The 27,674-nt window shown below is 35.7% G+C and overlaps 1 protein-coding gene across 8 annotated transcripts in view; it reads left to right on the forward strand.

Moving 5' to 3' along the window:
- Positions 1–27,674, forward strand: part of EYA1 (EYA transcriptional coactivator and phosphatase 1) — a 346,202-nt gene that overhangs the window by 168,514 nt on the left and 150,014 nt on the right. For 3 of the 8 annotated variants that reach the window (XM_057497983.1, XM_057497982.1, XM_057497984.1), the window contains exons 3-4: positions 24,435–24,484; positions 26,033–26,160. The exons of 1 other annotated variant lie outside the window; for it this stretch is intronic. In XM_057497983.1, coding sequence (XP_057353966.1) covers positions 24,435–24,484; positions 26,033–26,160 — 178 coding nt within the window. Of the gene's footprint in view, positions 1–18,932; positions 19,415–23,827; positions 24,485–26,032; positions 26,161–27,674 lie in introns of those variants that run through there. 4 more of the 8 variants (XM_036886299.2, XM_036886302.2, XM_057497985.1 and 1 more) reach the window with 4 other exon arrangements.

Raw genomic sequence — 27,674 nt, forward strand, 5'->3', positions numbered from 1 at the left:
AATTAATTTATTCATTCAGCAAACACTTATTAAGCAAATATATGGCTGCACAAAGAACTTAAGAATGTAAAAGCAGAACATACTTGCTGCTTTCATCTTATATTCTAAGAGATGAGATGGAATATCTGCAGGAACATCAGGGAGATATATTATCTGATCCCAATATTTGTGGGAACAAAGGAAATCCCATGCAGGGGTCCCAAACTAGCCTCAGTTGGTCATAGAAAGCAGCCCAGGGTAGGTCCCACTCTGAGGCAAGTCTAATGAATGAGAAGCAAGAGAAGCATCAGCATGCATGGGCAGTGGGATCTGGGGAAATACAGGTCAGCCCCACTCTGGATCTTATGATGCTTATAAAAGAAATAATCTATATGGAGAGGTTAAGCTCTTTAAATAAACTTCCCTGAAAATGTTTAGTGGGGAACAGACACACCAATTTAAAATATATTCAAGCTGAGAATATAAGCAACATGGAAACAATCATTATATCAGATAGTGTATCATCAGAAGTCTAAGCTTGTCTCTTAGTGAGGTTGGGAAATAGGATGCACTCTTAAAGATCTAGAGAAGACTGTGAATGTGGAAAACACTTCAAATTATACTTGCCATCTCTGAGATGCAATGACTTAAAGAAGTAATGGAAACATAGTGACAAGTGTTCTAGTAATATTTATTGGTATAAAAAAGTGATTGTTTTGTTCTTTAAAATTTGAAATATTTTATACATACGGAAAATTAAAAATAATAATACAATTACCACCTGTATACACCCACACACAGAAATGTAATATTATTGTCTTATGTTGCTCAAATATCTTTTTTTTTGAGAAAAGAAAGAAAACATTAAAGAAGCATGCACACTTAATTTAAATTACTTACATTTAATTTAAACATTAAATCCTGTGTGCATTTTCTTCATTTTCTCTCTCCTTCTTTCCTTCCCAGAGGTGATTATTATTCTGAATTTGGTGTTCATCATTCCCACTCATGTCTTTACATTTTCACTGCAAATTTCTACCTATAGTCAATTCATATTATTATATGTTTTAAAACTTAAGTAAAAAGTCAGCTTATTATCTGTTATTGTTCTTAAACTTGCTTTATTGTTTCAAGCATATATATATATATATGTGTGTGTGTGCATATACATATATGTCTGTCTGTTTATATACTTATGTTGATATATGTACCTCTAGTTCATATGTTTTATTGCCAGGACTAGAGAATATACCATAATTTAAAATTGATTCTCCTGGTAATGGAAATTTGTTTCTTATTTTTTAAAAACTTCAAAAATATTTAAATATTTGAAACAGTGTTATGGTGGATATTTTTGTGTTTTTCTTTGTGTTAATGTATAGGAGTTTCTCTGGGAAATATGCCTAGATATGAAATTGCTGGGTGTGAGGATCTCTTTACCTTTAATAAAATTGGTATAACTTGTCATACTCTGCACAGCAGTGGATAAGAAGTCCTCTTGCTCCAACTTCACCAACATTTCATTGGCAGATTTATAATTTTGGCTGAACTAGTAATGAAATGGTAGGTCATTTTAATTTGCATTTTCTTAAATGAGGTAATATTTTAAAAATTGATATAAAATACTCTTAGGAAACAATGTAACTGAGGATATTATATATATTACCTTATCACACAGAAGAAAAGTTATTTAACCAAAGGTACAACCTCCCTCCAAAATTGTGACATTAAAATTTTTTTAGTCACAATTTCTTATTAATGTTGGTCTGACATGCCACATCCATTTAGTTCTGTCATTCTTCCAAAATGTGAATTGATGCAATTTTCTACTGCTGAAATACTAAGAATTAAAATCACTCCTTTGTATCTTGAAAGCCTAGAAATTTATATTCATCCTATGAGCTGTCAGTTTATACTATGACCTATATCACAGATTAAAGCAGGGAATTACTGAATTTAGAAAGTGTATGCCACAAAATCACAAAATTCCATAAATAAGATGACCTTGATACATGGTCTGACTTTGTGAGTAAACAGAGCAAATTTTTGTCTAGATTTGTCTAGTTAGACTGTCAATGCTATGAAGATTCCTTAGGTTATCATTAATTCTGTTTTACTTTGTGCAGTAATTTAAGAAATAAGCAATATATACTTTATTAGCCTATGAGAAAATGTCATGCCCTTTAAAACGTAAATATTGCTTATCTGTTTCCTATTAATCCATGCCTTTTAAGAAGATAAATTGCAACTCTTAAAGAATTAAAAAGAAATCTTTGTCATGTAAAATAATACTGTATGTTCAAATACATATGAAATGAATATAAAATTGAATTTAATATAATTAGAGTTAAATGTGAATACTTTACTTCCAATATACCTTTATCCATTGTGACCACAGCTGTAACACTTAATCTTTTTAATTTAATTTATATCTGTTAAGTTAGGGAACTTTGAGATATTTTTTTATGTCACAAATTTGTCTATATTTTAGCAACTTGTAATGCAAAGTAATTCAATATTCTACATAGTAATTTGTTACCACTGTACAAGTACTACTTCAATTCACCATTATATAATTTTAATTATGAAAATAAGCTTTTATCTACTCTCATCTGGTTTTAATTTCTTCATTTTTATTATAAGATCCCTTCATAAATATGATGTAATTCATCTGCAGTTCTACTAAAATGTCTAGTTTTACTCTAACAAATGGAAGATCAGATGGTAGCCTTAATACATGCGTTCTGTTTCTTCTCATCTTGTATGTCATTAGTAAAAGTAAGGATGGTTGTGATGTATAATGAAAATACAGATTCATAACATGGTTAGCTTGATGTAAAACAAATCTTAAAGTGCCCCAGGCTTTAAACACATTACCCTGGATCTGTGCCCATGTTGTGTATACAAAGTGCTTTTAATATTATAAGAGCCTAGAATCAACCTGTTAACTAGAATACCAGTAAATCCCCAAATGACTTGTGGAGGGAGAGAAATATAAATGCTGTCTGCACACCAGACTGTGTACAACAGGGGTTGGGGGCAGCATGTGTGAGTGTGAAGGTGCCAGAGTGTGCTAGAGTATCTTTGCATTCCTCTAAGAGGATTAGAAATCGGGAAATCTTCAAAGCAATTTTACAACCAAAGCACGAATATGTGTCTGCACAACTGTACTCACATGGTAGAACCCTGGCTATGAGATAATACTGTAAAGGTAAAATTAATAAAAGATATCTACCTGATAAAGGTGAATTCTAGTCTATTTCTACTGTTCAGTAAACCAAACCCTTGCCAGTCCAGTTGCTCCTAAGTTACTGTTGGTGTGTGCCTCGTTCCAGACCTAAGCCTGACCCCTGGTTATATTCTCTTCTCTTTCTCATGCTTCCTGGTGTTCTCATATAACCAATTCCCAGGCAAGTGTAAAATAGTACATAGAGATAAGGGGACTGTCTTCTCAAGTTGGCTTAGAGAAAAGTTGAACATGCTTGTAGATTGGGGACAAAGTGGGGTTGGTTGGTAATGCAGAGACAGTGCAGAAGGCTCTTTCCTTCTGTTTTTGCTCCCATTGAAATCTATCTAAAGGTGCACCATGTTCTTAATTAAAAGATATTTACCTGATAAAGATGAATTATTTTAATTTGCTATCCAACTAAAGATTTTGAGGACATTTTGAATTGGGGGACATCATCAATAATAAAAGTGTCTTGAGGGAAAGCATGTATGTCTAGGGGAATGTATGGGCAGTTTAGGGCTTGAACATAAAAGACAACAGGTGAGCCTGGGGGCCATTTGGAAAGGTGGACAGCATCTAGACAATGGAAAGCCTCGCAAGCTGTTTTATGGATTCAGTCTTTAATCTTTGGTGATGGAGTATGGCCACTGGTGAAAGAATGTTAAGCCCTGCAGTGAATTCTCCGATCACAGTGTAGGAAGTCCATGCTAGCTGCAGTGTGGATTGAGGAGATGCTGGAGGCACTGGGACCAGCTGGGAGGCTGCCTGAGCTGAGTAATGTAACCAGGGCAAAACGTGAAGAGACTGAGTGCAGGATATGTACAGGCAGCATTGCTGGACTTGATGTTGGACCCAGATGTGGAGAAGAGTCTGAGAAAACCTTGACATTTCCATCTTAGGTTACTGGTAGTGCACTAAGTGAAACAGAGATATAAAGAAACAGGTTTAGGGCTAAGAATCTGAGTTACTTTGGTACAGATTGCATTTGAAGTGTTTATGGGAAAGCCAGCTGGGAACACTAAAGAGGGTAAGATTATGAGAGGAGTATCACCAGGGTGGTGCTGAGCTGAACTCTGGCAGACAGTAGGCACTAGAAACTCCAGACAGAGAACAGCATGAATCATGTACCCATAGGTCAGGTTCGAGAACTTGTGTCTCAGAATGGCTAGAAGGAAGCAGAGGTCTGCAGCATGTTAAGACTTCAGGATAGAGAAGGGAGCTTGTGTATGGTTATCTAGGTCTGCATGATAAATGGATGAGTTCAAACTTCACCTTAACATCTATGAAAGTTTTCAAATGAGAGATATAAATTTCAGTTTGTTATATATACACTCATACACAAATAAATGAAATCATATGGATATATATTCCCTTTTTATTGAAAAAAAATCTCTGTCTCCATCTCATGCTTCCTCACCCACCCCTCCAAACTGGGCCTATCCAATCAGAGAAAGCCCAACCACATCCACCATATACTCAAAAGTGGGACATACAGGAAGGCCCTGGAGGACAGGTATGCTGGTGTCATCACTGCAAGCCCTCCTGCAGGGGGAAGGAAGGGCAACAGCTAACATCATAAACAGGAAGGGAACTGAAATAGGCAGACTGACAAAAGATTTATATAATTTATACCAATTTACAAATACTTTAGGTACCCATCAACTTCAAGAGAACAGACCAAACTGACTATACTAAAAGTCAGTGGACACAGTGCTGGGGGTAGAAGATGCCCTCTGTTAGGGCAGTGCTATCACAGTTTATACATGACTCAGATGTGAAGTCAAAGTTAATTTTATTTTCCACAATCAATTGCATACTGCTTGTAAGCACACAGCAGCAAAACAAAAGCTAACAACAAGATCCTTAGTTTCTAGTTGTGGCTAACAGAGTCTCTTAGTAAACAGGTGGTCCTTTCAGAATGTAAGCCCTGCTGGTTCTGGGTTCTCAGGCACTCCTTCACCCCCATTCCGCCGGGATGAGTGCCTGGCGGGTCTTTCACATACCATCCTGGCCCTGGAGTAGGTGTAGCTGCGGCATCTCCAATACGTATGCTGTGCTGGGTGTTGTCTCTGGCCCACACGGAGATGTCCTTGTCCTCCTTGATTGCTGTGAACCTGCCTGGTGGCGCGTCCCAGGGTGACTGGTCCTGTGTGGTCCTGTCCAGCATTGTGCTGATCCCTTCTCTTCCAGGCCTTGGTCCCCACGGTGGCTTCCAGGCTCAAGTGACCCCTTTGTGGCCTCATCTTCACAAAAGGCCTTTACTTGGTTCATCAGGTGTCTCAGCCCTTTCATGATCCCACTGGAGACCCAGGTATCCTTGGCTGCCTTCTCTCTGCCATATGGGGCTGGGTTTTCATGCCTGAAGGACTTGTGTGTATAAAAAGACTTCACCGACTCACTTGTGATTTAATAAGTAGCTGTTCATCCCAAAGCTTAAAAAGCCAACTTACAGAACCTATATTACTTATAAATCTGGTTATTTTTCACAAATGAGAAAAATTACTTTCCCTTATTTGTTTAATTAACTCATAAGTTTAAGCAACTGAATCTTCTTTAAACATTAATCCACTTAATTAATCAAAATCCCTTAGCCATTTCAAATTATGATCATAAGTCTGTGATTTCAGAATGCAGTAAAGGTTTCCAATATCCTAAAATGTTGACTAAGAAGACACAGAAAAACTTGATGATTATAAAGTATATTACACCATGGGTCCTTAAATTTTAAAGTATTAATAGTAAAAGCTTCTAATTCCTTCATTTCTTTAAGCTTTGCATTTTTGTGTGTGAAATATAATCCATATGAACTTCTTGATTTTTACAAGTGTATTTCTGTGTATTCCTGGAGCTATGGCAATCTCACAGATACCAAGAGAATATGGACAAGATTACTGGTTTTTGGTTACTAATCATTTGAAAATTTTGGTTGAAGTATGGGACCGAGTTCCATATTCTAAAGAGAGTCAAACCTGAATTCAGGTTTGGTCTCCCTTCTTAGAGCCATCTCTTTTTAAGCCTCCTGAGCCTTAACCAATTGCTAAGTTTTCATTTCTAATAAGCAGTGCCCAGAACTGAAAGGCTTTCTCTTGCCCTTCTTGTCTTAAAGGGGCTTCCCTTACATCACATCTTCCATTGTCCCTACCATCTCCTCAAAGCCTAATTTTAATGGAAGAAAGTCATTATTGCTGAAAAAAGAAAATCTATTAGGGCCTATTTCAAATTTCCAAAAATGACACTACAATGAAGATGCAGCAACTCTGACACAAAGGGACAAATACTGTATGATTCCACTTGTATGAGGTACTTAGAAAAGTCAAATTCATAGAAACAGAAGTAGAATGGTAGCTGCCACGGACTCAGGGGAAGGAGAAATGGAGTGTTAGTGTTTAATGAGTACACAGTTTGAGTTTGGGAAGATGAAAAAATTCTGGACATGGATGGTAGTGATGGTTCCACAACACTGTTAATGTACTTAATGCCACTGAATGGTACATTTAAAAATGGCTGAAATGGCATATGTTATGGATATTTTACTAAATAGAAAATGCCACAATTAAAACAACACAGAAATGTGTCCATTGGTTTTGCCAGTACACATGTGACTGGTAACATTTCCAAGAAAGTTTCAGTGCAGTGAAGGTATTTTCATTATTTATTGCTACATTACAAACCGTCCCACCATTTCATTGCTCATAATGCTGTGGATTAGCTGGGCTCAGATGGGTAGCCTTTCTGCAGGTACCACTTGGAATCTCTCCTAATTGCTGTCAAAAGGTGCCTAGGACCGGAATGTCTTTCATAAATGGAAGATAGCTTTGCTTTCACAGCCAGTACCTTGGTGGGTAGTTGGTGGACTGTGACCTCTTCCACCACATGGCTAGCTTGAGCTTCTTTAATGTTGGCTAGATCCAAAGAGTAAGCATTGCCAGAGGATACACCCCAAGGTGCAAGTACAGTTCAAGCCTCTGCTTGTACCTTCTTCACTGATGTCCCATTTGTCAAGCCCAGAATTAGCCTCTTTGGGAGGCATGGCTCAATGGGGGCCATGAGTAATAGCCTACATGATGAGGCAGAAGCCAGCAGTGGGTAAGAGGTTGACTTAGTATAAAAGAGGAGTGAAGACACTTCTATCAGGTTGGTGGGTATGTAGAAATATGAACAATATACAGAGACAGGAATGAGCATAATACATGGGATGACAGGAAGGAGGCTGGTGAGGACTGAGTGGGGAGGGGATATGTTAAATTGTTGGATTAGATAGTATTGAAAAGACTTTCAGTTAAATTTCAACTATATAGATTCTAATTATTCAGTGTCTGTGTCTATGTTGTGTTATTGTATGAGTAAGAAAGCAGAAAGAAGGAATGAATGGAGATGAAAATCAAATCAGTGGTGTTTATTCTTTGTGTGAAGAGACTGGAGTCATCCTTCATTTCTTTCTTTGCCTCAGACCGACATCTAATCTGTAAGTCCCATTGGCTTTAAATCAAAGAGAGGCCCTACATCTGAATGCATATCATCATCTCCCCAGATAAAACCCTAGCCTAGGTTACCACCACTTCTCACCTGGACTGTAACAGCCCCATTTGCTTCCTGCTATGTTCCGCTCTCCTGTGTCTGTCCTCCACACAGCAGACAGAGTGGCATTTCTTATGTTGAAATCAGATTGAGTCACTTTTCTGCTAAAAAAAAAAAAAGTAAAATAAAAGCAAGGAAACAGAAAACACTTCCAGTGCCTTTCATTTGCACCTCGAATAAAACTCCATCTCTCTACCCTCCTGCAGTGCCTCGTGGCCCCCACCCAGCCTGTGACCTGTTCTTTCCATCGGGTTCAGCCTTCCACATTTCTTTCTGTCCTCCTCCTACTATCCAGACTTGTTCCCTTTGAACTTTTGTTTCTTTTTGTTGCTGTTGTTGTTACATAAACTAGCCCATTTATTATTGTCCAGCAATGCTTCACATGGTGGCACTTCTATGGGTCTATCAGCTCCTTCAGTCTTTGGTGCCCAACCATACAGCGAGAGCAGAAGTGATGGTGCAGGGCCAGGCACCGCCAGGGACTGTTCTCACACAGGAACCACAGGGCCCGCCCCCCACAGCTTGTCTCTTCATCTTGGTTTTGCCACAAAAAGAGCCAGTGTACTTGATGTACTGGCTTATTTCAATTTTCTTCACCATTTTCCTGAGGGAGGCACCATAACTGGTCCCATATTTACCAACAATTGCGACCTTTTTAGTGTATTTCACCATGCCACTGCGATCCAGGTGCAAGCTGAGAGAGTGAACTTGTTTCTTTGGTGTGGACCCATTCCCCCTCCCTCCAAGTTTTACAAGTCTTGTATCATGTATGCCTCAGTTTAAGTGACACCTCCTCAAAGAGGCTTTCCTTGACCAACTAACAGAGCACCCACTGCTTCCCCATGTCCCTCTCTTCCAAAACTCAACTGAAATTTTTTTAGAACATGTCAATGCATACACACAGACTCACACACACACACAGGATGATACCTATTTTTTCTATTTATATTTTAGTCAAAATTATCTGTACATAATTTTAAAAGTCACATAATTCTTTAAAAATCATTGTGGAGAGGGGAGTCTCCTACCTCTTTATCTTCCTTTGCTGATCTCAGAGAAAACCACTTCTAACTTTAAAGTAGAATCTTACTATCCTGTTCTTGTTGATTTTTTCAGTTAGGCATTGCTACTGACTTTGCCATGATGGATGATGAACTTTTGTCCCTCTTCATCTCACTTCCACCCCAACACATATGTACATATGCAAACTTTGTCAGTCCTGCCATCGTTCCAGGATGGATATTTCCAGATTTTTGTTCGACCAGCTTCTGGAGTTGCATTGCTCCATCGATCTGTATGTTCCTTACAGCAGCTGAGTCATAGCAGCACGTAGTATGCTGATTCCTTTGAATGATTCAATTTCGTACCTCCCCTGATTATTTAACTCCCTCTACATATGCTCAAATGTATCAACTATTCTATTAATTTTTTCATCTTGATGGATACTTTCCCAGTGCCTTCTGACCTTCTCTGATCTGGGCTGCCATGCCTGGTGCAGAGCTATCATCCTGGAAGTTCCCTTTACTACCAGCACCAGGGTTTACACTCTTCTCTTTCTTATTTGGTTTACTTAATTTTATAAAGGAGGTTTGCTCCCAGATTTCAATAGAACACATCCTCTATTAACATCCTAATAAAGGATACTTGGGAAATAAATTTTGTGAGACCTGACATGTCTGCAAACATCCTTAATTGAAATGTCTCCCATTTTGCTACTTGTCAGAAAGTTTATTAGATACAAAATTCTAGGTTGAGAATTATTTTTTCCTTAAGGAATTTGAAATCATTATTCTATTACCTTCTAGAAATACATAGTCCAATTGAGAAGTCTGAAGTCATGACCCATGTTCTGTATGTGATCTGTTTTTTCTCTCTAGAAGCTTGTAGGAGCTACCCTTTTTTCCAAGTGTTTTGAAATTTCTCAACAATGTCCATTTGTGTGGGTCTTTTTAAAAATCCGTTTTGTTGGGTATTACTTGAGCTTTTTCAATTTGAAAACACATGTCCTAGGAAATATTTTAGACTTACATATCTAACTTTTGCCCTTCATTTTCTCTGCTCCCTTTCTGAAACTCCAGTTTTTGGATGTCAGATCACTGTATTTTCTTACAGCTCCTTATATTATCACACTTTCTGTTCTTCTCTCCTATTTTCCATCTTTCTTCTTCTATTCTCTAGGAAACTTCCTCAATTTTATTTTCCAAACCTTACTGAATTATTCATTTGTTATCCCACTTTTTATTTCTAAGGGCTTTTTTGTTGTTGTTGAATATTCCTCTTTCTTGAAAAGAAATCTGTATTGCCATTTTCCTATCTGGTTTCTTTGTTGCAGTATCTTATTTCTCTGGGGCTATCAGTGAGAGTTTGTTTTTGTTTTTTTGCTCTTGCCTAACTTCTGTTTCTTCAGGTTGATTTACTGTGTTCATTTGGTTTCTACATTTATTGCCAGAGGCTTTCCTCAGACACAGAGAATCCTAGACTGTTGGCTCATATGTGTGTAAGGACTTAGAGACCATAGTTTTTACTATAGGGTAATTAGGCTGGGTCCTTTCCTTCAGAGACCCCAGATACAATTATTTGAAGTCTGTCCCATTGGGCTGGTTAGAATTCTTAGTGAAGGCTCTTTCAGGCTTCTGCCTTGGTAACCTGGATCTAGCTGCAAGTGTTCTGGGAGTCTTCATGGGGAAAAGGTTTTGTGGGGGACAGCAGGGACAGTTGTCCTTGCATTCAGGATTCAGCAAACAGAATCTCCCTGTTTTCCATTTGGTGCCCCTTCCTTAACACATTCCCGGGCTTCTCCTTTAGCCATAGTTCACTTGTTTTACAGACTACGTGGAGTGCCAAAGGGAACCTAATTCCTTCTTTCACTGAACTGTACCCAATTTTAACCTTCCTTTTACTTCCACGTCCAGGAGTACCTGGTACCACCAGTTCTTGAGATGTGGGGGCATTGGTGGTGTAAACTGGATTGCTCTTCAGCTTCCTCACTACCAACTTGGGATTCAACTTTTTCAGATCTGCTAAGTCAGTTACTAATGGTCTGCCTGACTTTTCACTTCTAAAATTTGTTACTGTTTTCTTATTGCCTGCTCTTTGTTCTTTGAGATTTATGCTTAAAAAAGAAAATCCATTTACTGTTGCTCTAGTGGATTTATAGAGAAGCAAAAATAAATGCATTTGTCCTCTCAGCCGCCTTTAATTTTCTTAACACTCCTTTATGCACACATGATAAGTGAGAATTCTGTCTTGTTTACCACTTCATCTTCTGGTGCCCACAGAACCTGGCACACACTATATATGCATAATAAATATTTGCTTAGTGAGTGACTGGCTGACAGACCAACTAACTAGTTTGGTTAGTTTGATTTCTGAATAGCTCAAAAACTGCAAAATCTGAAAATAATAGCATTGTAGATACATCTACAGTGAGGTATTTCTGAAAGGCAGGAGAAGTAGGGGTTCTTTAGAGATACCTTCATTCTATTGTGTATCCTTTTTTAAAATTTATTTTTATGGATTTTTTTGGTTAAGAATTTAGAAGGGAAACACAAACTGATATTAGAGTAACAGCTTTGAGAGGTATTATGGATTTAATTACCATGCGTAATTTAATTTACGGGTTAAATTACAATGCATAATAGTTGTTTTTAAACTGAATCTTAACTCTTTATTCCATTTTCCTGCCCCATTCAAACACATGCCCCATGTGAATACAGTATTTTCAGTTGTCTTCTAATTTCTTAATTTCCTCAGAGCCTGGTTATTCCCTATTGCCTGGATGACAAATCCCTACCACAGTTTCAATGACTCTCTTTTGTTCCCTAAGTATTTTAAATAAGGTTTGAACATGAAAATGAAATTAACTCTCCTGTGATAATAATCTAATCAGTCCAACTTTAGAATTTCCAATAAAAGCTAAATGTAATAATGTGTAGGAAAATAAAGGAAAACACAGAAACCGAAGAAATTCAGGGAAGTCATTTCTTTTTCCACAAACTAGGGCCATGTTCCATCAAGTAGCCAAGGGTATGTAAGTTAATTAATTTAAATAACATTTATTGAGCACCTATTGCATTTACCAAGCTGTACTAAAACTGGGAAGTTGCCATGCCCTGTCTGGGCACTCACTCTACACCCATTTAATTAAACTGATCTGAAATTCAGTTTTCCGTTGCCGTTTTACTATCCATGAAAGCTTTACCATAGCAGTGAACATTGCTATTCTCATGCCATTTTGGTAAGGTGTGTTAGCTTCTTGCATTCATTTTATAGTTAGCCTGTTTACAGATTATAAATTGAGATTGCAAATACTGTGATAGCAAAGGGCACGGAGAAAACCCATACTGAAGGCAGAATTAGAATTCGAATCTCTAGTGCATTTGGTTTAGAGTAGTACCCTTGACTGTGTATAGATTCAGTAATTCAACACATTTAAGGAAATAGACAGCATTTAAACCTTGAACAGATATAAACATAAAATCCTAAAGTATAGAAAGATGGGGTAAAGAAATCAGTGTTATGATGCTTCAGGAAGGTCTTCATTGGACATATCTCATTTAAAATGTCTTTTTTCAAACATAGGTCATTCATTGGTTGCTAATAGGCATGATTTTGGGAACTTGCAAATACAGAGTTTAGAGAAGTATCTCCTACTTTAAAGTGGTCTTCAATAATTAATTATGAATTAATTTATTTGTGGTGAGTTAGGTCATTTTTTTTTTCATTTTTAAATTTATCAAATGCAATGCTCCCCGAAAGAGATAGGTATGCTAGCAGTGTTCCTGTGAATTAAAAACATAAAATCTGCATATCTAAAAACATTTATCTCTTTCTTTTAGAATTTCTAAGCCACAGACATCTTTTAAAAAGGCCTGGGATCCTTGAGCTGGTTTTCTGATGGTTGCCTTTGATAACTTCTTTTTCCTCGTGTTTTGGTCCTGTCGCTCCTTCACCTCCTCCCACACCTCTCCATCCGTTTCCCTGCTGGTGAGGAAGCTCTATCCTCTCAGACAAGGACAAGAAGGAAAGTGAACAGCTCTCCCAGGAGGCCGGAGCTAATGGGGGCTTGCGAATCTTTCAGCAGGGGTTGTCAGTGATAACCGTGCGGTAGAGGTCTCCTCTACTGGCTCTCTGACCTCTTTGTAAACTATTTGTTTTTCCTTGTATTGATTAAAAAACCAAGCCACCAGCCTGTAACTCCCTATCAACCAGGGTGTTGTTTTTGAGGATCATGCACATTTAAAATACACTAGTTCGGAAAACCCCAGATCCTTGATTTTGTTTTACTCTGCAATTCAGGGAAACTGATGTTTACAACGTCACTGATGATGTTAAAACAGAATCCCCAAAAGAAGGAGTTGATGCTTCTAGACTTCTATTTTTTAAAGAACATGAACCACAAATTTAAAAAATCAGTGAAATACTCCAAACACTAAACCATCTGAAATAAGAATTCTTATTAATCATGAGCATCTAAACACAAAGAACCTTTAACATCATTTACATTTTGGCCATAAAAAAGGTACTCTCTTTCAGTATTTGAACAAACAGAAGCCATTGTTTTCCTTCGTATGTAATGCAGTCTATTTTGCCTCTTAGAGTACAGCATTCTAAAGTAAAATTCAAGAACCCAAAGCAACTTGTTCGCCTGCAAGTATGAATCTTTACAGTAGAGAGAAACCTCCAGATTGTATACCTATTGACGTTGCTTAATAAAAACATCTAGAATAATGGTGCTTCTGGTTGTGTTTCCAATAGCAATGTGATTGCAGCACCCTGTGGATTAAGTTACCAATCCTTTGAATTCTGACCTTCTGTCTAAAACAGCTTTAGAGGTTACTCTTTTTTTCCAATTTGGGAGACTGGAGGGGAAAAAAGTTAATGCTGCTTGAAAGAAAAAATTCTATAGCTTATTAGGTTTTGGTTTATTTTTCCCCTTCCTGGCAATTCCTTTGTAATAATAATAGAGTTTCTTAATTCTGAGTACTAAAAACTGTATCTCCAAATGTGTAAGGAGAATTGGAGTGCACTTTAAATATAATTATTTCCTCAGTAAGCAAATTAAGTGTTTATGATGTAATACTGTTAAGATCAAAGTGTATTGCATTGGAAAACTGAAATTAAGAACTATAAAAGGGAAGAAAGTGATAAAACTGTGCAAACAGTTTGTCCATACAATTGCTTGTTGTAAACTCAGACCCTTAGCTTCTCCTTTTTTTTATAAAGAAAATGTTAGAAATATTTATAATCCCACTTTAGGAAGATAATTCACCTTCTTGATAAATAATGAGAACAAATATATCTCCCAATCTAGTCATTTCAAGTTTAAGGATTCATCACATTTTTTTCCTATTGACCATTTAATGTACCTTTATTTTTGAAACTACCAACTAATTTGCAATATGTGTTTGTGAATAATCAGATATTGTATAGTGATTATATTTATTCTATATTGAATATATAATTTCAATATATCACACAACTTTCTGGATTTATAAACTTTATTAGGTGCTCCAAAATGATGATACGACCAGAACACATTCATGGCCCAGTGCTCCATCTACCGTTTAGTGGTGACTTTGATATTTCCAGAGAAATGTAGCAGGTTCCAGAACAAACAGTGGGAGAAAAAGAACATATTTAAAAACAAATAGGAATCATACAGATAACTGTTATTTGTTAAAATAAATGATGAATATATCCAAAATGCATAGCACAGTGCCTGACATAACAGTAGGCACTCAATAAAGGCAAAATACATTCCTTCTTCCATGAGAAAATCATCATTTCTGAAGAATTTTTAAACTGTGAACTCAACTGTCATGAAACCTAGAGAACACAAGCAAATTCCCAGATCCTCTTACATGTATTGGGAGGTGCTGACAAGATTGGTTTTGCCCATGCCTTATAGAAAAAAAGGTTGAAGAGAAGACAACCTGGGTTTTCTAGGTTGCTTCATGTCAACAGAAATCTATTTTGCAGTATGAGAAAGCAAAATGCCTTATTACTGAGATGAAGCATATGCTTACCAGACCAGTTATTTACATATTTTTGGCAGAAGGAAAAAAAGTAACTGCTATTTTGGAAAATCAGTTGATTTCAAAATAGAAAATCTGATATGTCTTATTTGTCTTATTTTTCTTAGATAAAGTACCCCTATCAGCCTATTCCCTTTTCTTAAAAATCTACTGCTGCCCTTGTTACCATTATTAGTTTCAAGAAGTGCTACTCAAAGTTTCTGTTAAGAACAATAATTTTCTAAGAAAACATCCTATAGGCAGTCATTACTACATATGACAAATTTCCCACCCTACATAAATAAATGGTTATTATTCATATCTAATAACCAGTGCTTATTAGAAAGCCAGGAAATAGGTTATATTTCCAGACTGTGTTCATATAAAGACTATAATATTTATTAAAACAATTTTCTATGGTACTGTGAATAGTTAGTAATTGCCTCCTTAAATTTACTGTTAAAAGCTATTCATGTTGCAGTTTGAATGGAAAACATTTAGCAAAATACTGGTAGACATTCAGTTTGGTGGATTTAATATCATTCTTAAAATAAATAGAGGATGTTTTACTTGGTTGCATTTCAGCAAAAGGCTACTGGGAGCAGAGCCCTCATTGCAGGTCTCGTGCCAGTGGGGAAAGAGTAGGCCATGGAAGTGACCATTCCAAGTGCCAGCAGGGATTGTAATGTCAGCCATCCAGACATTGTTCCAACACTTCCATAAAAAAGCCATAAATATAGTACCATGGCATGGACCATGAGAAAGAGAGTTATCTGGAAGGACAAGAAGGACAGTATTTTTGAGGGCTATATCAGCCATTCTGCTTTGAACAGTTTGAATCTCAAGAGGCTATTTCCAGTGATTATTGATTTTAAGAATGTGGAAAAAAAAATAACTGGGATTTTGCTTTTGAAGAAAAAGCAGTGGTCTTTAAGTACTAATTATATTTTCGTACTTAGTCTATCATTATTTTTGAGACATAATCTCATAAGAATGATAGAAACAGATAAGAGATGGTTGACATTGAGCCAGGTAATAGCATGCTTACTTAATTCTAAAATTATTTAAAGGTAAACACAGAGGAAAAATAACTTCTTAATACATCTTTTATTGGAAATTTCACAACTACTTAAAAATTTTATCATTACTGGAATGGAAAAAAGAAAAAGACATTTGTATTCAGTCCTCTGTTTTCTCAGTGTTTTTTATATTCGATTAATCAACTGTTAACTCATCTAGTTTTAGAAAAGTTCCAAGTTATCTTTTTGATTATTGTAATGAATCCTTTACATCTGCCCTTGCCTTTTTTTAAAATTAGGGATATTTATTTTTGTAATCATGCCTTTATTTAAAATTTTCTGTTAACTGAACAACAGTAACAACTTCCATCAAAATTGCAGACTTCTATATAACCAGGCACATATCTAGGCAACAGCTTGCTTTGTAAGATAAAACCTGCCTGGAGATACAATATATGAAAGATACTGTCTCTTTGAGAATATTTAAACATTTTGTTACAGTTGGCTATTTCAAGTGCTTTCCTTTTCCAGATAAAATTATATATTTATTTTTTGTTTTAGTGGTGGAAAAGCATATTAGAATTATTTTTACTCCTATTCATATGCTTATGTGTTTAAATTTCCACAGGATATATTAGGTGGAAATGTTTTCTACTATAGCCTGTCCTTACTAACGGCAAATTTTCAGCAAATCGTCCTAATTTCTGTTGTAATGCATTTGACTTTATTTTGAGAACACCTTGTTCCTTAGAGTATATGGTTAAATTTCATAATTACAGTTGGCAAAAATTTAGAAATAGGAAGCTAACTCTACTACAACCTGGGTCTTATTAGTAACAGCTTACATTTTGGCTGTTTATCAGAGAATAACTTTTCTTGGTGTAAGTTGTATGTTAATTACTACATATTTCATATTCAGAAGTGGTATCCAAACAAAATTTATGTAATTGTTTTTAATCCATCTAATTTTGCTTTAGGAAAAGGAAACCATTTAACAGTACTATACAGGCACATGGATATTTCTTTTAGCCAATGGCTAAGCTCTTTGTTACATAATTATGAAGCATGACCTATATCATATCAATTAGTGGTCACATTACATTCATCATGCTTTTCAGAATTTTCATCATAATTACATGCATCATTTCTTTAATGATATCTTGTTTGGTTATATAAATAAAAATAATTGAATTTCAATATAAAAACTAATGTAATATAATAAATTTGATTATAATGTAGGCAAGTAATTTATATATATGTCAGGTACTTTACATGATATTCCAGCTGTTTTGACTTCATATAGTTTGTGTGTTCTGGATTTGCCAATATAATCTTTCATGGATCAGAAAATAAAGTTTTACCCTTTTATATCTAAAATAATTTTTAAACTATAGGAAGCCTGGTTACAATAGCTTGATGTAAAGTTTCAAACAGGGTTGAATTCTCCAATCAGCATCTCAAATTTTATATTTTATGGAGCTTAGAAATAAATACGATAGCAAAAGCAGTTACTATGTGGGTGTTTGACATCACAGATTGAATTAACATAGCATTGCATTTTATCTCACAGCACTAGAAACCTCCATTATGTGCTGTGTCTTATTTTCTGCATATATACTTTAGTATATTGAATAACTGAAACTTCTGGTCTGAGAAAATGCTGTAGGTGGTAATGTTATTCTATTTCTGCTGCATATATGAACAGATCCAATAGCAATCAACTGATTTTTGACTTAGCTTTGCAAATATGGCAGATGACTAGCCATGATTGCTTGCCGGTACCATACAAAATGAAATCCTAGGTGAGTTTGCAGTTTAAACTGTTTCTTAGGTTTGACAAAGTGTTCTTTTCTGAGGAATTTAGATTGGCATCCTTTCAGGGGGGAAAAGGGGAGAAGTCCATATTGAATTTTGGTCATTAGAAGCTTTTGGTTTTGTTTGCCTTGGAATGGTGCATTCAATTTACAAATTAACAAAGTAAAGGTAAGACTGTCTATCTTATTAGTTGGTGATCTGGAAATGTATTATAAAATCATTTAAGAGGTTACTGTGCTTTTAAAAATGTTCTTTCATACCATGGCAAGGGCCTTTAAGAAAGGATATGCTTTTTATTACTGATGAAAAGACTAAATGCATAAAATAGTATTATCAGTAATGACAAACCAGTTTTAAGGAAAATCCAATGAGCATAAAGATTTTATTTTAGAGTACAAAACTGGTTAAGATGAGTGAGTAGTATCAAAATAAACATTTGTATTTGAACTATGGTATAAGGTTGGCAAATGAAAATATAATGATCAATAAGTGCTTTCTTTAAATATTTGAAATCAATATAATGGTTAAGCCATTGATCTAATAATGAAGTCATTTATTTGCCTAAAACATGGTAGTAAGTAAATATCTTAAACTGAAGTTGTAATTTAGTCATAATGTGAAAGCTCAGTTCTCTAGGTGAGTATTACAGATTATCATGTGTAGAATCTGAGTTTAGTTTTTTTATTTAAAGGACAGAGTAAAGAAAGAGTTGTAGATAAAACAAACCTTTTCCAGAAATCATTTAAAACTATTAACACTGAAATATCAGGTTCACATCCAAAGATACTGTTCATGTAAAACTTGACACCTAGAAATCATTGAAGAATCATCATTCATGCTTTCACTGTTAAACTGATAATAGCTTACACGTTTGCTTTTTTCGACCTGTATTTATTTAAGATGGAAATGGCCATTCTGGCTTTTGTTTTCCCCAGACCTGTTAGTTGGAACATTCGGAAAAAAGTTTTTTGGAAGTATTGATTCCCCAAGTTTCAGGGCCTGAAAAAAAAGTTTTGAAAAAGTATAAAAGATAACACGTAACTAACTACTCCCCAAAGCTCGTAATTGGTAGCTGCTGTAGCAAGAGATGTGTGTTGACAGTGCCTTCGAGAAGTTACTCTCACACAGCTGTTGATTCAGATAGCATGGGGCGCGTTCATTTACATAATATTTTTTTTTTAAGCAGCAAGGTTGAGTCAGACGGAGCAGTGCTCCTTGCAATTGTTGCATTGAAACCAATAAGGTTAGGACAAGAGAATAGCTGTGGTTTGCGTTGCAAAAACAAAAAAAGCCCCGAGGCTCCACGGGCAGACCTACAAGGCTGCGCAAACAAATCGAGGGATGAGATTCTGCTGTTTCTTTGTCTAGAGTTCTCAGATGCTATCTGCGGCTGCTGTTTGGTGGGGAAAGAGAGCAGGGCTCAAAGCGGTCATTACACAGAACGGTGGGAGCTGATGGCTCCGAGTTTGGGGCGAGGTAGAAACTCTCCAGTGCCACTTCCGACTTTAAGCCTTCCTGTTGCCGTGCACTGTGGCGGGCTCCTTGCTGGGGAAAGCGCTTTCGCTCAGTGGCTCGGCAGCGCGAGCCTGCAGCGGCGGCCAGGCGGCGGTCCCCGCGGCCGGGCTTCCTCCGTGGAGGCGCGCCGGGCTCGGCTCTGAGCCCCTGAAAGCCCTCCCGCGGCCTAACCCAGGGCAAACCTACCTACGGGATGGAGGTGGGAGCAACCAGAAAATTTGAAGGAGCACATTAAGCTGGTGGATGCAGCAGATGTAAGCGCTGTAAGTACAAGCTGACCGTTTGAAAAATTGCAGTGACTGACAACAGCTGTCCTATAGGCAAAGCACAGGATAACAGAGGCGCTTTTAGTCTTGTTTTGGTTTAAGATAAAAACAGGAGAGCATGGGGAAGTACTAGTACCTAGTCCTTTTTTAGCCATGGCGTTCCAGCATAGTATAATTCTTAACCCCCAAATTATCTGAGCGATTAGTATCATTAAGAAATAATTACATATTGTTAACAATTACTTGTGATCTATTTAAATAAGTATAATACACGGCTATAGTCTTGTAGGGAGATTACTTCATATCTAATTTCTGAATTGCTACACACCTCAAATGTTACTGTGGGGTATGAAATAAAGCGATATATACACATAGATGTAATCGCCAACACAACACAGAGATAACTTTTCCTACACACTTTACGTTGATAATGAGAAAATGAGGAAGGAATTAACATTTTGAAAGGACAACAGATAACAAAAATGAATTGATACCACTTTTAAGAAAGGAAATCCTTTGCTTCCAAAACGAATTTCCTAAACATGAAGCAGGCTCATCTTCAAAAGGTGAAATAATAAACATTTGTCAAATTAATATATTTTCACTTATTGGCACTTTATAGGACTTGAATGGACCTTGAAATTAAAAACACGATTCTTAAACTTTTGAACCATTTAAAATGTTTGTCATTCAAACTCAGTATATGAATTACTAATGACTCATGGGGTTATATTTCTTGGGAGGAGTTTTTGAACACATTTAAGCATAGCCTTTGCAAGAATTCAATAAATTCAGACCTGTCATTGAATTTGGACAAGTGTTTTTATGTTTCATTTCTTAAAATGACAGGGTACAAAAAGTCTGTAGTTAAGCACATAGCACAGTTTTATAGGTTTGGGATTGCTTTTTTAATGGCTTTTTCAGAGTAAGTTTTATTTTAGGCTTGTGTGAGTCTTTTCACCCACCATTTGGGGTTTGCATTATCAAATATTTGATATTTGACTTTCTCGCTGCCTGAGTTCATCCAAGGCCCAAAGTCAGTAAGTGAGCAAGCAGCCATGGATTTTCAATCCTGAAAATTCTTCGCGGTGACAGACGGAGAAGCCTACTTGAGCCCCTGTTCAGTATTAGAGTGCCAAAGGGAAGTCAGCTGCTCTGTGAGTTTTGTAAACATGATAAATTATTTTCTTCAAAATTTTCATTTGTGAAAATTTATAACAATACATTGGGAACAAGAAAAACAGAATAAAACCACTTCTTGCACTTAATCAGATATCAAGAGTACTTTATTCAACATTTTTAAATGTTCATTTTGAAAACAATCTTTTAAAACGCTAAGTAGAATCAATGTTCAATACTTGTTTTCACGGGGCTCCATATTTTTGTTTTCTTTAAACAAGATACTTCAAAAAGTAATGCAGTGTATTACATTAAAAATAAGTACTAGTCTTAAAACATTCATCCTCTGGTGTCTTAGCTAAAGAAGGAAATAAGTGTTAATGTTTAAAAGACATCTGCCTCTTCCAAGAAGTTCATTTCAATTTTAAGCTTAAATTTTTATTACAGCATTGATACTGTAGTTAGAGATATTGATTGAAGAGAATTTTAGCAAAGAATATATTCTGATTAAAAAGCAGACTTATGCCAAAGGCACATTTTGTCCCCTACAAAATACATTCTGATTAGAAAATTGCCATTGTCTTTCAAATTTGGGAGTACTCAGGTTGATCTGTGGCTGAGCAAAACTAGCTTGCCTGCCAACTCTATTTATTTAGGTAAGTTCAGTACTTTCACTTTGAAAATTTCTTTTTTGTTTGAAAAACGTTTTAAATTATAGTCATTTTATAAAAATTGCTTCTAGCAAGCAAAAAAGCCTATGGAAAACCCATAATTTAGACAAGTACCTACATTTTATTTGCTCTGTGCTGCTGAGATTTAGAATCCCCTTCCATTTACAGTTTACTTTTCACAGAACATTATTAACTTTTTGGCTTCATACATGATCTTCTGTCAGATGCTTTTGATTTGTAATTTAGCAAAGTATAATAAACAGTGCAAAAGTCATGAATTTTGCTCTGCATCCTGAGCTCTGTGGTAGGGAAAATGTGATAAAATGTGTACCTTAAGTCTTGTTTGATGATCTCTCAAAGCAAGTTTGCCTTCTGGAAATAATTTCTGGGGTTGAAGAGCATGGTATTAACAGATTTAATGTGGCTATTCAATGGATTGGCGAAGTACTATGTGAGGTTTAACAAAATGAGAGAGACAAATTGAACATCAACAAAAGTTACATCTGTGAAGAATTATAAATTTAATTAGGAAAAAGGCAAACTTAAAAGACCTCATTAACTAATCAGAAGTCAAAGTTACTAGTTTAGGATTCTTGAATTTAAATTCTAAGAAGCTCTTCTTTTTTCTCTTTGTATTTTCACAACTCTGCCAGTATGCTACTATGAGTATTCTATACAAAGGTTTTAAAAAGCATTAAAGTGAAATGACTTCATTGCAATGTAAGATGACCATTTGTAATGTTATGGGAAATATTTTTGCACTCATAGGAACATTTGAATTAAAAATACCAGTTTAGAAGACAAGAAACATATTAAGTTTATGGATGCAAAGCAGAAAATGTGAGCTTACTGAATGCCTAACAGCATTTTTTCTGAAAACCATAAAATGATTTTTTCTCTTTTGAATGGAGATATGCTTAAAATATGCCTAATTATTTCTGAAACATGCTATGGTTTTAGACCTTTAAAACACAGAAACTTCCAGAGGTATTGTCAAACATGAGAGAAAATCAACACCAATCAGAAATAGGTGTTCTTTTTAGATAAGTCATTATAAGAGTATGTTTCCTTACTGCACTGTAATCTTGTACTACACATAAAAAACTAAAAGCATGTGAAGTGTAGCATTTTGTAAACTGTAACTAATTTTGCTCACATCTGTGTCTAATTGTTGTCTGCATTCGCATTCTTGAGAGTAGATTTATTTTTCCTGGACCACGATGTGGATTCAGCTGACCAGCCTAAGTGAGGATTAGTTGTTTTAAAGTTATTTTGATTAAAGAGTCATTTTTAAATACAGTAACACACAACACATGGTTTAAATAATCCTTGCGACACAAAAGAATATATCTGAAGTATACTTAATGAAATGAAGATCCATGGATATGGACTTTCAAAAATTTAGTGTATGAAAGTACAGTAGAGGCTGAGTCAAGCCAGCATAAAAGAAATAGGTTGTTGTGGAAATGCATTTTTTTTACAGTGAGAAAACGTGTTAGAATAATTCTTAGAGTACATTTTTTAATTAACAGTTTGACTCTGAGACTTAAGTATGAAATGCTAAATAAACCTCAAGTATAAAAATAATCAAACTTTAAAGGTATACAGTGAAGTTAAAATTTTATTTCCAAGATTATACTATCTGACTGATGTTAAAATAAGAATACATTTTAACATTTCACATAATATTTTTTCACATAATTAAACTGAGAGAGTTCTTAAAACTAAGTTAGTTCTCACCTATAATTTATTCCAGGTGTATAAGAGTGGGGAAAAAAAGGTGGGGAGGGATAAGGAAATTTATCCTTGAGGTATATGGCTGCAGTTTCTAAAGAAAAACATTTAATCTTGGGTGAGAACATTAATTTTAACAAAAATTGCAGGAGCATATTAAGGTAAAATGACATCTCTGTGGGCATTAAAAATAAATTTTCATCTGAATACTCAGGCATCTCTTAAATTATTTTTCATCCTCCACGAATAGAGAAACATATACCTAGAAATTTCACATAACATTGCACCAAGATATTTAGAGTTTAACAGTACTTTATGGCCAAAAAGGTAGTATTTCTTAATTTCATAAGTCATAATTAAAAAAATAACGACTCAGTAGAAGATATTTGGTTGGATAACTTTAATGCCATTTGAGATGCTTCAGTTCTCATCTTTGTTCTGTAACCCTAATGTCAGTTCAGGTTGAATGAAAATGCACATCAAAGATTTGGAATTCTGAGTAATTTAAAATGTTTTGCAGAATGCTCTTTACTGTGTGAGGCGGTAGCCTGAGCTTGCAAGCCAGCAGCCCACACTCCCCTGAGTTATCACCTGCTGGCAGTTTCGCTGCCTCTGGAGGAAGGGCAGTGACTAGCAAAGCCTGCTCCTTAAGTTAGCTGTTCAATGAAGTCCCGAAATACAGATGCATCTGGAGACAAAAGACGCTGAAATGCTGGCTAGCTGGGGCGCTGAACTGATTATTCAACTATCCATTCCTTTCTTGGTTTAAAAGATGGAAAGTTAAACGAATAGCTAACTTTTTCTGTCTTACCAGGCACTGATAAAAAAGCGTCCACTGCATTTTAAATTTGCACGGGTAAATGAGCATATTGCTCAGTGATGTGACTTTGAGTTTGAAAACTTGCCTTTGCCATGTATAGTTCCGCGTTGCCTGAAAGTTGTCCAGAAACTGTGTCAGTGAATGTTATGTGACAAATAGTAAATATAGGAGAAACAGTCATGATAAAGATAAACTGTCAGGAGTCAAAGGGATGGGTGGGAACTCTGTTTCAGCTGGTGATAGCAGAAGATGAAAGATCTTCTGAGGATGCTGCAGGATTAATGCTTGAACTACTGCTGAGAAACACACTCATTTTGCTAATAGCTGTTTTTTCCAAGCACCTTTTCCAAGCTGCCTGGGCAAGGCTGCTTTGCATGTTGATTGGGGGAGGGGTAATCCCGTTTGCAGCTGTCATAGGCCAGTGATGAATCACTATCCCGTCATTTGGCTGCCTTCCCCCCTGACAAGGGGCGGAGGAGGACAGACCTGGAGGAGGAAACAACAGTGGAGACCTCAACTTAAAGACAATATGCCTTTCACTGCTGCAGTATCCTCCTCTTTCTCTTTTGGTTAAAAGAGAGCATTGTCGTTCTCAGCCATGTGCTCTGTACAATTAAGAGCTGACACTGAAGTAGAGTAACAACAGCTTCTAATTTTTTACCCCTGATCACAGGTGCATCCATCTCTAACCAGTTCAGATGTTGCTGTTTCCTCAAGTTGCAGGTAAGGATATTTGGCATTTTGGAGATTACCTTTCTGTGACCCATATCTATTTTTGTCTAGTATTTCTTAATTATTTCTATTAATAGCAACCGCCCGGGTTGGAAATTACTTAACAACCTGTGTGTGTGTGTACTCTTGTAAAAAATTTTAAGTATGTAGAAAGGGAATAGGAGCCTGGTTTTGAAAATGATTATGAGCTATAGTTTCTGGTGTTAGGAAACCTGTGAATGTGTAAGGAGAATTAGGAGAGAACAACTGGATTTTAAATTTTAGTTTAAATTCTGGTTGAGGGAAGTAAAAACTCACTTTAGAAGTAAAATGGTTCATGTGAAGCTGTTTTAAAGATTGATATTTACAGTCAATTTCAGTGCAACCTCCAAACACACATGCGTAGCTTTTACTGACGTGGTGGGGGTGAGGAGCAAACAGTGGTAGTTTCGTATATGTAACACTGACATCCTCCACCAACACCCCCCCCTTTTTTTTTTTTTAGAAAAACACACAAGTTTAAGACCAAGTGAATGGGCCTTATAATTTCCAAAATTTGGCTGTCAGAAAACAGAATGGTACCTAGGTGTGTTTAAGTCATTTAAATGCTCTCCTCTTTTCATTAATAAAGTATTATATATAAATGTTAAGTTCTGCAATTGTGAACATGAATCCTAGCTTCTGTACCTTTTATAGAATAGGACTGCTGAGTCTAAGAACTTTCAGGGGGGTTTAACTGTTTTTATAGGGTAAAGATGCAAAATTCGAGCATTGAAGTAGAATTGTTATTTCCCTGAGTAAGTGACAGCTGAGGTATTCTGAGTGCTAATGCTGGAAGGACCCACTGTATGTTGGCTTTATCCCTTTTCAATTGGGCACGCTGTATGTAATCCACAAAGCAAACAAGTGAGCCGACATCATAATGTTTTAATGCTGCATTTGTTTCAAGGGAAACAGAGGAACAATTAAGCAGTTTGCCAGAGTAAACACATGCATCAGGACTATCTCATTCCCTGTCACTAGACTATAGGCTTCAAGTGTTTTATTTGGTTTGGAGACCCATTAAATTACAATTGGGTGGTAAATTATAAGGGAGTACCTACTGCTAACTTATTAGATGAAACAGGTTCCATAGAAAAATGATTTTTTAAATTAATACCTGTTTAAATAATGACCTGCCTTTTCTTTCAGAAAATTGTCTTTTTAAAAAAATTCAATATAAAGAAAAGCATAATAGCCTTTTCTTCTTTGAAAATTAAAATAGATGTAATTGTCTCATTAGATCTTGTGACTTGAAGTATGTATGAGGAAAAAAAAAGATATTTTAAAAGCTCCATGGGAATGTTTGGCTGGGTAGGTAAGGCAAATGATACCTTTTAATAGTATATGTTATGAAAGGATGATTGAAGTTAAAATGTAAGAACTATTTGAGTCTAAGAAAATAGATACAATGGGACTTTTGTGCAATGTGTTTCAAAGAAGGTGTTAAGTCGTTAGCGCATTAAACAGTGGTGTTATGAATTTGGTACATCTGTCAAACGGAAGGCTTCTTGTCTTTAGGTCTATGGAAATGCAGGATCTAACCAGCCCGCATAGCTGTCTGAGTGGTAGTAGTGAATCCCCCAGTGGTCCCAAACTCGATAACTCTCATATAAATAGTAATTCCATGACTCCCAATGGCACCGAAGGTGAGTGTCTGCCTTCTCACTGTTTACTTTGCACGTTGTTTCTGCATCAGCATCCACTTTGTTATTAGGTGGTTATGATATCTGTTGTCACATCCATGAAACTACTGTTGTATTTCCCCTGTAGGTGGTTTGACTTACGAATCAGTATTCATCCTTAGTTGGGAGCTGTGGGTTATTAGGTTTTTATAATATTTCATAGAATGGTTTTATTTTGCATACATTCATATGTATACACATTACACCTGTGTGTGCATAACATTTAACCTTTGAGTGTGTTTTATCTCCATGTTGATCATTCCCCACAGCAAAGTATCACTTTGTATTGTTTTGCTCTAGGAACAATGAAAATTTGGGATTATTTTCTTTATTTTACTTTCCCTTTTGTTACTAAATATAACCAAATTTGTTTAAATGTAACATTGGACTAGATTGTTTCTAAATATCAAAATAATTTGTGTGCCTAGTGTTCTTGTGTCATTAAATTGTAAGTTTAAAAATACATTGTTTACAAATACACAACCTCATTTGGAAGATACACAAAATTAATGTACTTTCTTAAAGATTAGTATCCTTTAAGAATAATACTGTCACCATTATTTTTGTATGAATTTTTATGTAAATTTTATGTAAATAGAAATAGCTACTTTAATCCATATATACTTAAGTCTCAACATATAAATAAGGCTATATGTATGGATTGTTAACTGTTATGCACATTTATTTAAGTACTATGTATATTTTGAAAATTTCAGTATATGGAAGGATGTTACATATCTCATTGTATTTATTTCTACTTTGGCCTATTGAAAAATTACCTCATAGGTGATATTTTTAGTGATTTACTCTTTACTAAGGCTCAGGACCTTGATAAACTTACAGTATAAGTTTTTTTAGAAGTTCAATGAATTATCCATGTTAGAATTCCATCCATACTCAAAACTCTTAATAACCATTTCCCAACCACCACAAAAATCTTTTATCGAATTCCATCCATACTCTTAATAACCATTTCCCAACCACCACAATAATCTTTTATCATAGTTCTGAAAAGTAAACCAAAACTAAATGCCACGAATTGTTTGTTTATTGCAGTATTCCAATATGTAATTAGCGAAGCCTTTGAAACTAGTAAGGTTATGGAATTTATAATAAAAAAATATAAAATCAGTTTTTACTGATATGAAGCATCTTAATTTTTATACCCACAGTGATTGTTTTTAATATGTAAACAGTCTATATTTTCCTTTCTGAGTAAATATATTCATTACCAATGTTTATGGGAAATGGTCACTGTCAAAGGTTGAAACTTTGCTGATGTAGCAAAAATTAATCTCTGGATAAAGTGCCTTTTCATCTGAAACTCTTTTAAGCCCATTTTAATAGGTAATCAAAAAGATATTTAAATTATAGGTAAGTAATTCTAGCATTTAAGTACATTTTGTAGAGCAAATAAAAAAGGAGTCTTTTTTCCTCTCCTTTGGAATTTGGCTTCAGGTGGACATATGGCTGCTACC

The sequence above is a fragment of the Manis pentadactyla genome, chromosome 3 (assembly GCF_030020395.1).
Source record: "Manis pentadactyla isolate mManPen7 chromosome 3, mManPen7.hap1, whole genome shotgun sequence".
Taxonomy (NCBI): domain Eukaryota; kingdom Metazoa; phylum Chordata; class Mammalia; order Pholidota; family Manidae; genus Manis; species Manis pentadactyla.